General features: G+C 31.5%; 2 protein-coding genes across 8 annotated transcripts; both read left to right on the top strand.

The window, feature by feature from the left end:
- Positions 1 to 1,740: 1,740 nt before the first annotated feature.
- LOC8267046 (GPI ethanolamine phosphate transferase 2) lies at positions 1,741 to 9,918 on the top strand. 7 transcript variants are annotated; one of them, XM_015726310.3, is made up of 17 exons: positions 1,741 to 2,135; positions 2,226 to 2,304; positions 2,395 to 2,439; positions 2,544 to 2,711; positions 2,789 to 2,873; positions 2,974 to 3,080; positions 3,486 to 3,566; positions 4,664 to 4,716; positions 4,823 to 4,925; positions 5,418 to 5,561; positions 6,542 to 6,638; positions 6,989 to 7,214; positions 7,348 to 7,441; positions 7,567 to 8,577; positions 8,912 to 9,004; positions 9,177 to 9,460; positions 9,604 to 9,918. In XM_015726310.3, exons 1-17 carry the CDS (start codon positions 2,008 to 2,010, stop codon positions 9,710 to 9,712), a joined length of 2,907 nt encoding a protein of 968 aa, XP_015581796.2. In that variant the 5' UTR covers positions 1,741 to 2,007; the 3' UTR covers positions 9,713 to 9,918. The 7 variants fall into 7 exon arrangements, with proteins under 7 accessions (XP_015581796.2, XP_048232936.1, XP_015581797.2 ...); XM_015726309.3 differs by having other exon boundaries at positions 1,742 to 2,135; positions 2,223 to 2,304; XM_048376979.1 differs by lacking the exon at positions 8,912 to 9,004 and having other exon boundaries at positions 2,223 to 2,304.
- A 3,083-nt stretch (positions 9,919 to 13,001) lies between these two features.
- On the top strand, positions 13,002 to 14,433 carry LOC8267048. Its single transcript, XM_015726308.3, is given in 2 exon segments — positions 13,002 to 13,881; positions 13,883 to 14,433. Coding segments are annotated over 2 exon segments (813 nt in total). The 5' UTR covers positions 13,002 to 13,363; the 3' UTR covers positions 14,178 to 14,433.
- The last annotated feature ends 91 nt before the right edge of the window (positions 14,434 to 14,524 follow it).

Below are 14,524 nucleotides of genomic sequence, written 5' to 3' on the forward strand. Positions count from 1 at the left end.
GTCTAGATGTTAAAAAAAATAAAATTCTGATGTCTATTAGATTAATTCAAAAGTTAAAATGTTAAAGTGACTAATTGATATAAATTTATACACATAAATATGTATTTTGCATTTTATAAACTTTTTTTATCTTTCACAACATTCTAGTGAGGTCGTAAAACATACTTTGAGAGCCATAAAATCCTGGACATTACTCCCTATATAGTGAACGTAGCCTCCTTAATGTCCCCTCTAAAAAAATGGGTGTCTTAAGTTGCAAATTGATACATCCCCCAGCTAATGCTTATTTGTGACGACCATGCATGTTGTTTGGGCTTATGCCTTAATTAATAGAACCTTTTCTAAAATTTTATTTTTACGATTTATTTTTAAATTTTTTTTATTTTTTTATTTATACAGTCTTTTATCTTTTTTAAATCTTATATGAGAACAAAAAATAAAAATGTATATAAAAAATACTGAAAAAATATTATATATCTTTGTATTATTAGATTTATCATTTATATTTTATATTCTTATGTTTGGTATTCATAAATTAAACGATATTACATGTTTAATTTATAACAACTAGTGTGTTCGATGACATGTAAATATATATTTTAAAAAATATTATAATATATAAAAAAATATAATAAAAATATATAAATATAGAAATAAAGAATAAAGATGATGTACCATAATTTTATTAAAAAAATGATAAAAAAATATTAAAAGAATATCAATAAATATAAAAAAATTACCATAATGCAGTTTAAAAAATTATATAAATCTTTTTTTTAAATTTAAATTGTAAAAGAATATTAGATCTTACAAATAATATCTTACAACCCATTTTTTGTAGGTATATAAAAAAATCCTAATAATAACACTATGTGATTATAATTGTTAAAAAGAAAAAAAAATGAAAGGTAGATAATCAGCCGAAAAGAAGCACGTTGGAGTCCTTCTCCAAGCATCTTAAATTCAACATTGATTCTTCATTTGGCATAAAGCCCAAATAAAAAGTTATTACAAAATGTCAAAATATCTTTATTTTATTAAAAAATATAATAAAGTATATATTGTTATGTATCGGCCAAAATCTCGTTTATCCGGATCGAGAGTCCAAAATTAGATCGCATAGGCATTTCAATCGAAATTAATAAAATAGATTAAAACGAGACAATTTTATAAAAAAATTATATTATTTAATTAAGTTAAATAGTTTAATAATATTTAATCCTAAGTCAATAATTTTTTTCTTTTTATCAATTAAAATAAATTGAAATCTAAAATTTTAAAACTGAAAGTCTAAAAATCCTGTATAATCATCTTATTATTTTTATTTATTACTTTATTTTATACTCTGCAATTTAATTTTGTATTCTTTTTACTAATTCATTAAAAATATTATTAATTTAATTTATTATTTAATAATAGTAATTTAAAATATATACAATTTAATTTTTATAATTTATCTTATAAAATATTATTTTGTCTCTTAATCTTATAGAAAGAGATTTTATTATTATAATTTTATAATAAAAAATTAGATATAAATTCATTTGTTTCTTTTTAATATTCTATTTAATGAGATTATAGTAATAATTTTGTAAAGTTTATTTTAATAATTATAATTAAATTATATATGTAATTCTGAATAAATTTGAAAATGAAACGTATCGAAATATTTCAATACTAAAATATTTTGTTGCAATAATAAACAAAAAAAATAACATCGGAAATGGAACTCATAACGTTGCAAATAACACGGCATAATGATGGTGTTGTAGCTCAATGAAAGATCCTTTGTTTGGAAAACTTTGATATTAATCCTATATTTAGTTAAGATTCATAAAAACAATTGTTTTATTTAACAAAAAAGAAAAACACATCATTTCTCCGAAACAAAGTCCAGGGAATTTCGCAGGGTACAGTGACATGACATCCACTGGAAGAAACACAACCTTGAAAAACTACCACCACTCTCTTTCAGAGGAAGAATAAGAAGGAAGAAGAAAGAAGAATATGGCCGAAACGATGTCGTGTTTTAAATTAACAGTGTTGACACTATCCGCTGTTTTCATTCAAATGATCGGTCTCTCTCTCTTCGTCTTCGGCTTCTTCCCCGTTAAACCCGCTCTTTCAGGCATCAGGTAGGTTCCTATTTTTTCCCTTTCTCATTTTCTCCTCTAATACAATCGCCGCTAATACTTGTTACCTTTTGATTTAATTAATGGCAGCAGTCGAGAGAGCTTTTACGCACCGCATTGCGATTCTGTCGTCGATAATCAAACTGAGACAGACCTCAAATCATTATACAAGGTTTCTTTTCCTTTTTTTTTTTCTTTAAAGAAAAATGCTTAATCACTACTGTCTTCTTTTTAATATAGTTAACGTGATATATATATCCAGGAGCTCTCTCAAATCCCCCCTTCATTTGACAGGCTAATTTTTATGGTACGCATGACAATCATGTTCCTATTTTATTTTTAGTCCGTGTAGAATACAACGCATTACTTTGTTTTTTAGTGTTATTTTTTTCTTTTTTTGTTTTTTCTTAGGTTATTGATGGTCTTCCAGCTGAATTTGTGCTTGGGAAGGATGGCAAGCCTCCGCAGAAGGATTTGATTGAAGCAATGCCTTATACTCAGTCATTGCTAAATAGTGGAATGGCTATTGGTTACCATGCCGAGGCTGCTCCTCCTACTGTTACTATGCCTCGCTTGAAGGTTGTCTTTTAATTCACAATTTAACTCAAGTAGGTAATGCTTTTCTGTATGCGTTTTTTTACTGTCTTTATTTGCAGGCTATGGTTTCTGGTGCAATTGGAGGTTTCTTGGATGTGGCTTTCAATTTTAATACACAGGCTTTATTGGATGATAATCTTCTTGGTTAGTCGAAAAAAGTGAATCCTTTTTTTATTTATATTGTCGAATTTGAGCTTGTCGATCACTGAATATTTTTCTTTTCCCTATAACTTCTGCATCGCAGGGCAGTTTTTTAGAATTGGTTGGAAAATGATCATGTTTGGTGACGAGACATGGCTTAAGTTGTTTCCTGGATTATTTGTTAGATATGATGGAGTTAGCAGTTTTTTTGTAAGTCTGTTTTCATCATTTTATACATTGCTTTCTGCTAGTCAGTATATACCGTGTTTCTATATATCCCTATCTCTTTTATGCACTTGTAAGTCATCATGACTGCTTCTTGTTAAGGTTATCATGTGCTAGCTATTGAGTCTTTACATATTCCATCACTACTATAACTTGTAAAAGGCTAAGAGCATTACACTAAATGAAATATGGAGGATGGTCTTTATTTTTAATTTTTTAATTTTTTAAATTAATATTAAGACCTCTATTTATGTCCTAGCTGATCATTTTTAGCTTGGGGCAGTGGAAATCTCGAGATAATAAACAAAATATTGTTTGCTGTTTATTTTGGTGTAGCTGTAGGCCTTTTATTGTTATTCTTGTTTCTACTTAAGTTTCTTTTGGCTACAGGTTAAAGACACAGTACAAGTAGATCAGAATGTATCCCGCCATTTAGAGGATGAACTTAGCAGAGATGACTGGGATCTTCTGGTTGGTGAATTTTTTGGTTGCCAATAATTTAGTTTGAATCTAACAATTTGATTTTTGGCACTTATATGAATTGTAATAGTGCAGTGTTGTACTGCTTTGACTTTCAAGTGAAAGAGCAACTTGCCTGTAAGAAAAAAGAAAAAGTGAAGAGGCAACTGGCCATTGCTTGAGCACTATTTATTTTTGTATATGCTTTCAAGCTTTTGCTTTATCACTTGTTGTTCCACCTCATTGGAAAAAAAATTTAGTGTATCTCGAGGCTTAGAATCATCCCAATTCATCTTATGCTTAAAGTTATGGCTAAGACTGCCAGATGACAGTTCTTAAGAGTAAGTATCAGAAAGCTGAGGATGATTAACTTTAAACATCCCGACAAAAGAATTTAATGGCAAAGCGCCATTCATCTGTTGAGGATATAGGTTAACTGGAATCCTTTGCCATCATTTTACTCAATTATGGGTTATTTTAATATACTTCTCATGTCTTTCTATGCTCTTGTTTGTCCTCCTTTTCATATTCTGTTCTCCTCTCGTTTGAAAATTAATAACTTAATCTTCTGACATTGCTTCTCTTTGAAATAAATGGGAAGTTATGTCAACAATGCTACAAGAGAAAGACCATGGTGTTATAAAAGATATAGTGGAATCCATTTGTTTGAATATAGAGAAAAAGAAAATTTGTGTAACTAACCTTGAGTTGGTTAGTCTTTGTTGAGTAGGCTCATGTCTGCTTCATGGTTTTATTCTATTGCAATCTTCTCCACTGTGTTACTTGCTGACCTCACTAGTTACAACTCTTCCTCATATGGTCCTCCAGGTCTGAACATGGAACCTGGCAATATCTAGCTTTTGTTTGCTTCTTCTATTTCCGCTCCTGTTTTCAAAGTCTTTTGCGCAAGTTGATGTTCAGTTTGAGAGGATTCTGTTTATATTAACTAATTTCTTGTGACATTTAGGAAGTGTGGAGCTCTTTTTTTTCTTTTGGATTGATATCTTCGTTTTTGCATTAATATAGCTGAAGACTTGATCATATCCATTTCTTTTAGTCATGCTGCATTTTCTTCTGTCATATGATTCTCATTCTAACTTTATTTGTAGATTCTTCATTATCTAGGCTTAGATCATGTTGGACATATTGGTGGGCGCAGCAGGTATTGCCTTGTTTATTTGCACCCTGATTATACATTTCTATCAAGCGTCATTTTTTTTCCCTTTTATTTCCTGTGCTTCACTTGGATGTTTGTTCAACTACTTCAGTTTCTTGATGGGCCCAAAACTTATGGAGATGGATGGAGTGGTGAAGATGATTCATTCAAGTACTATTCAGACGAATAATGATAATCAAGGACGGACACTTTTGGTTGGTTCACCTCATTTCTGTACTCTTCAGCTAACTCTAAGTACTTAGACTAGCATTAAAAATTCTGGATCCGTGTTATTTTGGGCATAATCTAATTCAGCAACTCTGGGAGATGGATGTTCATAGATATTCATGGGCCCTCATTATTTCAACAGGATTAGGACATTAGCTTCAAAAGTTACATTATTAAGTCATAAATTAACACCAAGATGAACTTTGAACTCATTGAGTGGGAGTAGCATTGCCTATATTACAATTCCTGGATTATGCAGAGTCTATGATGGATTATTCTGCTACACCCATTGCTGGCTCAGGGACTGTGCTATCACTGCCATGATACATGATATGAATTATGCATTTTTTGAGATTTTTGATGGCTAGTATTTGCATCTTAAGCTTCACTTGCTTTATCTCTAATGTTGATGGTTTCATTGCTGTAGATATACATTGCATGTCCCTGTGTCATATTTATTTGCTGTACATCTTATGTAGGTAGTAGTAAGCGATCATGGCATGACTGAGAGTGGTAATCATGGGGGCTCTTCATACGAAGAAACTGATTCTTTAGCTCTTTTTGTTGGCCTGCAAAACAGTGTCTCTGATTATGCATCGGCTACACATAATTCTGTTCACCAGGTATGTGAATTATACAACCCTTTTTACTCACTCACTCTGTACTGGAAGCTTCCTAATTTTTGGCCTATTGCATCTGCTTCTGGCACAAAATTTAAGTAATACACGCCTAGAATCTTAATTGGATATATTTCATTGTAAGAGACAACCCTGTCTTTCTTAGATTTCTGTATTCCACCATCCTGCATAAAATGCCTTGATGTTAACCTTTTAAATTTTATATATATATATATATATATAATGCCTTATGTGTTTTTTCTGTTTCTTTCTCTCCTTACTTCAAAACCTTGCGTTGGCTATTTTGAATAGTGTTTTGGATGTATATGTTGCATTCTTTATAGAGCTTTTGGTTCAAAGAATAAAAAGAATTGTACTTTTTCCAAATTGTTTATCCAGATTTCCATTTTGGGACATGTCATATGTCCTTTTTGATTCATCTTTGAGATTCTTTAATTATAGTTGTCAAGTTAATAGAAAGGAAAAGAAAGCAGATGGTATCTAGATGTTTACTTCAGTTCATGATTTGAAAGAACAAAATTTTCTCTCCTTTTGATATAGCACTTCTTCCTCTTGAGTTTTCCTGATTACAGAAGCAAAAGCATGATCTGTTTATCTAACTAGAATTCCAAAATTTTGTTTTGCTTTGGAACTTGGGAAGGTCCCAATCATAGACCTAGTACATCATCACCAATGTGAAGCACTATCAAATAATGAATTGAGCCCAAAATTCTTTTAGCTGCTCTCTAAAGTTGAGGGAACAGTTGGTTATTTTCTCTTGTAATAAACTCATATTCAATCTCTTCAGATGACTAATATTTGGTCCTTAGTCAAATGATGCTTAAAAATTATGTAGTCTTTGATATGACCCCAAAAATAAGAATGAAGAAGAAATGCTCAGTTTTCAAATTGCTTCCACTGTGCTTTTGTTCTATTGCTGTGCAATTAACAGTTTCATTGTTAGCAAATTAATACAAATGGGCCAGGTGGACATTGCTCCAACATTAGCTCTTCTATTTGGTGTTCCAATTCCTAAGAACAATGTCGGTGTCTTAATTTCTGGAACTTTTGATGCTTTGACAGGTCAGCTTTCTCTGTTTTTCGTTTGTCAGTCTGTTGGTTTACTGTAGAAACATTTTAGAAATGATAAAAAAATAAAAATGAGAAATTATTCAGTAGGAAATGGCACTGGATTCTATGGAAATAAATAGCAAGTTGCAGTTCTTTGTGAAGTTAGTTTAAACTGTAAAAGTTGCAGTGCCTTCTATAGAAAGATTATAACCATATAGGGCAAAAGCATTGCGAATTGTTATAATATGTTAAACTGGGGGGTCTTCTAAAATTAAGAGGTGCCATCTGGATCTAGTTTTAAGCCTTAATAATATTTGAAATTTTACATTTTACATCCTTTCGTTTGTTCTCGGTGAATTCAGATGATCAAAAGCTGAGGGCACTGGAATTGAATTCCTGGCAGTTACTCAGATTATTGGAAGCACAATTACCTGGTTTATCATGTGAAAAATTTCCGTGCAATTGCTTTAGTGATGGTCTGGGGTTTGGAACTGGGGAATGCAGCGTCAGCATGGAGAGGATACTTTGTTGTTTATATACGAAAGCTGCAAATTTGCACAACTCCTGGAAGTTCAAGAAAGAATATGGGTAGGTTTCTTATATTTGATATTTATCATGAAACAAAGTTCTGTTTGTTATATTTGTATTACCTGCACGGCTTTCTGTGTATTTCATGTAAGTAGTGACACTGGTTTTACTTTGTTTATAATTGATCTTATAGGTCCAAAAGCAGGGATGATTTTAGGAGCACTTATGCAGCATATCATGAGTTTCTGAAAACTGCAAGTGAGTGGTTATCACGCAGTGTCACTGATGTATGTATATTCAGTTGTCGATTTTGAAAAAGTGGACAACAAATGTTGGCCATGTCATTTTCTTTTTCTTCTTGAAGGTTGTGAACAATATGAATTAGTCTGACCAGTTTCTTGTTGATTGGCAGAAACCAGTTTCCTCACTTGCTGTTGGGGTTGTGGCAATGACCCTATCATCTCTATTATTATTAGGCATCATAATTTGCATGAGCAGGGAAGTTTACCCTGGGGAGAAGCAACAGCTTTCTAAATCGAGCAACAGCAAGTATAGATGGTGCTTAGATGAGGCCTTTATATTGGGTGCTGTTTTGATCCTTGTTATGAGTATGGGTTCGAGTTCTCTGGTAGAGGAAGAGCAATATATTTGGAGTTTTCTGATATCCACATCATATCTGTTATTACTCCGAAAGACAGTACAGTTTCTTCCTGGGAGCAGTGAAGGTGTTTTATATTTTAAGGGATGCTATGAAAGAACTAATTTTCAACTGTTTTCCATATTCTTGCTTCTTATCTCTGGGCGGATTTTGAGGGGTTGGCATCAGGGTGGTGTTAACTGGACACATCTTCCAGACATTTCAAAGTGGCTTGAACAGGTTGGGAGTGATACTATAAGATTAATTCAACTGGTCTCAGGCCTCTTAGTGGTCAGTTTAGGCTTATTTGCTTTATGTCTGTTTAGATCGAAGAGAAAAATTGTTCAAGTGGTTGGATTTTGCTTTTTGATATCTGGATTGCTGGTTTTATGGCATATTATGGAGTACCAAGATAACTATGTATCATCCAGTTACCGTGCTACCATATTGGCTCAGATTATCTATACATTTCTGGGTATTGCCACAATTGGCACTTTTGCAGCCTTACCATGGATTATGCCAATTTGGAATTCTAGTACATGTTCAAGGCACAATATGAACTCATCTAATTTAGTTTCCACTAACATTCAAGACAAGTCCCCTTTTTTGGAGTTTAAAGACGCGTCATATTTAATTGGGTTGGCATACATGTTATGTTGGTGTCTTTTACAACTGTTGCTCCAACAACCAATCAATTCAATGCCTGTCTTTTTGCTTCTAATGCAAATCTTGGCCAGCATGTTGTATTATTCCTACAGTGGTCCACAAAACAAGGAATGGCTTGAGGTTAGTTCCTATAACATCACTTGCTAAGATTACAGCTAGATATGTTAGCATGGAGTCTCATCAACTGTGACTAATGAATGGAATATGCGATATTATTACCCTTGTAGAAATCTTTAGCCATATTTATTCTAACTGATGTGAGAATAAGGTTTGTGTTAAGTAGAGGATGTAACTAATATTCGTAACTTGTAGAACTGTCTGTAACTAATTATGTTTTTCAGGTAAATCAAATTTATATGAAGTATTTGCTGATAAGGAGCTGGTTATTTTTATTTATGTAAGGACTGACTACATTTCAAGTACTGATATTTGCCACATTCTTTGACTGTCTTAGGTTGCTTTACTATGCTATTTGGGAATGGCAGGACATTTTTCTCTAGGGAACAGCAATACCTTGGCCACTATAGATGTTGCTGGAGCTTTTATTGTAACACTCACTTTCCTGCTATAGTTAAATATACCCTCTTTTGGTGTCCAAGTTAAAATAAACATTCTCTTTCTCAATGTCCTTACAATTCATATAATTCTTTCTCTTACTATTTTAGATTAATGGGGTCATTATCATCTAAATTTTGAACATTGGCTTTATTCTTTGCCAGGGCCTCTCAAGTCACTCCACATTACTTTCTGGCATTTTGATGTTCATAATCACCTATGCATCCCCCATGCTAGTTCTTCTTAGCATGGTGATGTACATATCTGTGAAGGACACAAGCTATGCTGTAACTATCCAGAGTGTAGATTTGGGGCAATTTTTAAAAGCGATGCTCGTCTTTCCCTGCCTAATTCCACTGGGTTTGAATTCCATTTTGTTGACTGCATATACCATAGTGTTGCTCCTAATGAGGAACCATTTGTTTGTTTGGAGCGTCTTCTCTCCAAAGTAAGTCTCCCTGAACTTGCAAAGGATTTATGATGCAAAGTAAATATAACACTTGTTGATGTGGCTCAAGCATTTGCTCAGGTGCCATCAATACTGACATATGTCATTTATGCTAAACTAATTTGATGTATCTGTTACTTCAGGTACTTGTATGTGTGCGCAACAACTATTTGCATCTACATTGGGGTTTTTGTGGTGGCTGCAACTGAGGTCTATATATATATGGTGCTTACACTACGGAGAAAAATCTAGGTTTCTGGTAATGCGATTAGATAGAACTTTTACATGCCTAGAAACCCCCAGTTTTTCTCTTTATTTGCTTGAGATATCAGATGACCATTTTTGCCCTGGAATTCTTGTTCCTTCTTTTTATCTTTTTTGGGATATTAAGCAAAACATGTGTAATGGACATACAAGTGTCTTTGTTATAGTTTGGCTAACACATGCTTTTGGATAAATAGTGTCAGTATCTGTTGTTTTTTCGCGGAGCACAGGATAATGGCTGAAAACGACTTATGTGATAATTTTATTAATTGGTCGTCAGCATCATTTTCCAAAAACGTGGGAAAAATGCCAGTTAGTCTGAAGTTGGATGGTCCCCATTTCCTGCCTGACAATTGTCCTAATTTTACTAAAGGAAAAGCAGTAAATTGTCAGTGTACAGCTTAACTGAGGGTACAATATATTATTTCACTCTTTTAGTTTTTCCGAGTGATCACTATTTTTTAATCAGTTTTACATTTCACTTTTTATTCATGATCGATTTCACTCCTGAAAATACGAAAGGTTGAACAAATTGTAATGCTGCGGACATATTTTAATGAGCTCACCAATTGAGCTGAAAGAATCACAAATGTTTAAATTTTCAAATCACGCAATTGAAATTGAAATAATAAAATTACATTGTAAATCATAACAAAAAAAACCTTTAATTCTTCCTTTCTTTCGTCACAAATTAGGTTGTTATTCTTCATTATAAGAAAGTGAGTGTTCTATTTATTTTATGCGCTTTTGGCAATATGCTGTATTTTTACAAGAATCAAATGAGATCAAACACTAAAAGTAGGTTTCATGGTTATATATAAAAGTTAGGATATGAAATTGATTAAAATAGAAGTACATGGGTGTCAAAAATCAAATGTAAAAAGTATAGGAATATCTGAATGTCAAGGATCAAACGTGAAAAGTACAGAAATGTCAGAATTCGGATGTAAAAATTATTCAGATATTAATATTATTGAAATATAGTATTACTATTCGAAAAATGTAGAGATTGTTCTCATAGCATAAATAATTTAATATTTGATTATATTTTTTAACATAATTGTTTGCGACTCTCAAGAATGTAAAAAGAAATAAAATAAACAATCCAAATTGGCAAATTACATGAGTTTTTTTTTTCCAATCTCCCAGCTGTGAATGTGATCCGATCTGATTGTCTATCTGCCCAACGGTTTAGATCTCATCGATACTGATATTTTGATGGCTGTGTTTGAAAAATTGAGATTTCGCTGATGTTAATTTGTTATGTTAAGATCCACACACCCAATTTGCAAATTGCAACCCATGAATACAACCTAACGCTTTCTAGTTTCAACTTCTATTATCACTTTATTGTTCCTTCTTTTTTTTCTTTTTCAAAATAAAATGCTATTAAAGAAAGAATAAAAAGAATTCCTAGAATCTTCTGGTATATGAGATATAAATGAATCAGCATCTCTACCTCTTCTTTTAATCTACCATTTCAAAATCAGTAATTAATTACGCCATTCATGTGGTACTTTACTTTAGAAAATTTTATTTATTTTCTGTTCCTTTTTGTTTTTTTAAAGTTAAATTCTAAAAACTGCTAAAATGAACAAAAATACTGAGGAAAAGACACATTTTTTTAAACGGTTATAATTAGGAAAGGAGAGAGGTGGATGTTCAACTCAAAATTAGAATTATCTTTTAATTCGAAAGAAGTATAAAATTTAATCATGTAGTTTAACTTTTTAATATAAAAAATATGTGATTCTTTTAATATTTTAAAATACGTAATAGATTCATATATATATATATATATATATATATATATATATATATATATATATATATGTATTTAGAATATTTTAGTGATTTAGTAGTATGTTTTATATATAATATATGAAAACATATGATTATTATTTCATTTTAGTTTTATTGTCTAATTTCGGATATCATTAATAAAAAAAAAAGGATATGAAGCTAAATATTAACAAATGAGCTTAAATAAGACTGATGCTGCCAAGTCCCAAAATTAAAACACGTGGGATGCTATGTCTAGAGACCTGGCCGAATAATAGAAAGGTCTAAAGGAGAAATTAATTAGTTTTTTATAATTATAGTCTATTATTAATTAATTATTTTTATTTAGGATAATTAAGAGTTGTTAAGACTCTACAAAAGGGTATCTCTACATATCTCCAAATATTAAAGATCAAATACACAATTGATATACATAGTATGCATTTGTCAATTATTCCTCTTTTTATAATTTTTTCTAAAATTCGTCTTATCTAAATATTTTAGTTTTTAGTTTATTATTCTTTCAAGATCTAAAGTAAAAAGGAAATTTTTACTTTTAGTTTTGTTTTAATATCTTTCTATTTAATTATAATGATTATTTGATTAAATATGTCAGACTAGTTCTCATAAATATTTAATTTAGTCTTTTTACGTGTTTATTGATCTTGTTTGTCTTATTTAATGAATGATTTCTTTATCTCCATATTTTTATTAGTTTTAGTTATTATAGTTGGATGACCATCATATTAATTCAAAAATAATAGTTGTTGTGAAATTATTTAGGTTAGAAACGTGATCTTTACTTCAATCTATGTTTTACTTCAATCTATGTTGACAGAAAAAGCTTTTATTATATTATTAGTTTGAGTAATTAAAGAAAAAGAAATATCATCATTTTATTTATTAGATCTAGACTTATAGTTAAAATAAAAAAATTATTAAGTAATTGGCTAGGCTAAATACTATTTTTATCATATAATTTTCATCAATCATATCTTTACATATTTAGTTTATAATTTATCTATTTTATTAATATTTTAATTTTTAAATTACTAATTTAGAGTATTTAAATTTATTTTTAATATTTTTGTGTGATAATTAGTCTATATAATAGTGGTACTACAGTTTCTTATGAGATCGATCTTGAGATAAACTTATTTTTATTATAAAAACAGTCGTACACTTGCGAATACAAACTTATAGATATCAATACATTAAATATTAAAAATTATTAGCAATTTACATTTAAAATTATTAAATTTTTTTATTTAATTTATAATAAATTACTTGTAATTCCATTACTATTTTATTTTTTATCAACTTAAACTAATCATATCCATTTCTATATAGAATTCAAAGAGAAATTGAAATAGAAAAAATAGTGTCACAAAATTATTAACGGTATACTTCTAAAAGTGTCGAAATGATCAAATAAAAGAGAAGAGAAAATCACAGAAGCTCTCGGTTTTTTCTTTAAAAGAGAAAAGACTTTTATTTATGGCAGTTGTCACTAAAAACCTACACTGCTCTCTTTGATATTATTTCTAACCTGCTGTGAATCATATTCTATATATTTTTAATATCCGTCTCCACATTTGCCACCTTCATAGGAAACAAATTGGTACCCGAACTCCTTATCGGACTCTCCACTTACTTCCTCACCACCTGAAAGTCCACGCATTCGCTCCAATTCTCTTACTTAATTCTTATCCCTTTCTTCTCATCATCCCCACTAACCATCGCCTTTTCTACTGCTCCAGTATTTTCTCTGCTGAGACCTCGACCCGTTTTCACAACCCGACCCGTTTAAATACCAGTTCAAGGAACTCCATAGAGGCATTTCCTTATTCTTCCAGGATGCATGCTTTATCAGACCCGCAAAAGAAAAAAAAAATTCAGCATGATAACGACCTACAAAAGAGTGAAGTTGGGACTTTTTGGACTGTGTGTCTATATTGCTACTATATGTACGAGTATGATGGGGTTTATAAGGAGTGTTGTTTGAGGTGTCAAAACTGTAAGAGGCCTTTTCATGGGGTACCAGTGGCACCGCCGCCGGTGGGTATGGTGGTGGAAGGGAAAGAACACTATTATTGCGGGCTTGGGTATTTTCCATTGAAGTATGATTTGGGTGTTTTCTTGGGTGACAAGAAAGGTGAAAGTAGTGGTGGTTGTGGTGATTCTTTCTTGGGTGGAGAGAAAGGGAAAAATGAAGACTTTGTGGTAATTTGTGATGACAGTGACGATGGTGATTGTGGAAGGGGGCAAGAGGGAGAAAACAGAAGTGGAAAAGATTGTGGCTTGGGATTAGAAGGTGAAACGGTAAAGAATGTTATTGTCGGTCAATAAGGATCTTTGGTGCAGGGGGGGTCTGAGAACCAAGGTTGATATTGATGGGATGATTGTGAATAAAAAGGTAAAGTCAGTGGCAAGGAAAACAAAAAAGGTGATGGGGAGAGGGAAGAAAGTTATGATGGTAGAATCCAGTGGAAATCAGGGAACTGGAGTTGGAGGGATGTCAAATATGAGTGGTGAGTTTACTGAAGAGGATGGAGATGCACAACCAGAAACTGCAGGTAGAAATGGAAGTATAGAAGGATCTTTTGAGAGTGAATTGGAGTTCGTTATGGGAGAGGATGATATCTACGTTGGTTTCAAGACTGATGCTTGATGACAGAAATGGGATAGATTAAGAAGGTTTCTTGGAGTTCTATTTAGGGGGAAAAAACTTTTTCTTTTTTTCTCTGTATAATGGTATAGCATAGAGTAGAAAAAATTGGCTACATAGTATCATAGTTGAAAAGGAAAGTTAAAATTACCTTTTAGTTCTCCATAATGAAATAGTTATGGTTGAGTTGTTGACAATCTGCTTTTTTTCTATATTATGAAAAGGAAAGGAAATATCTACTATTGTTCTTGCCTTGTGTGCTTTTTGATTCTGAATTCAACTTAATTATTGACAACTGAAAACGAACTTAAACATGTATTTTAGTTATGATGCCATTAATATCTGTTACA

Source organism: Ricinus communis, chromosome 7 (assembly GCF_019578655.1).
Source record: "Ricinus communis isolate WT05 ecotype wild-type chromosome 7, ASM1957865v1, whole genome shotgun sequence".
NCBI classification, from domain to species: domain Eukaryota; kingdom Viridiplantae; phylum Streptophyta; class Magnoliopsida; order Malpighiales; family Euphorbiaceae; genus Ricinus; species Ricinus communis.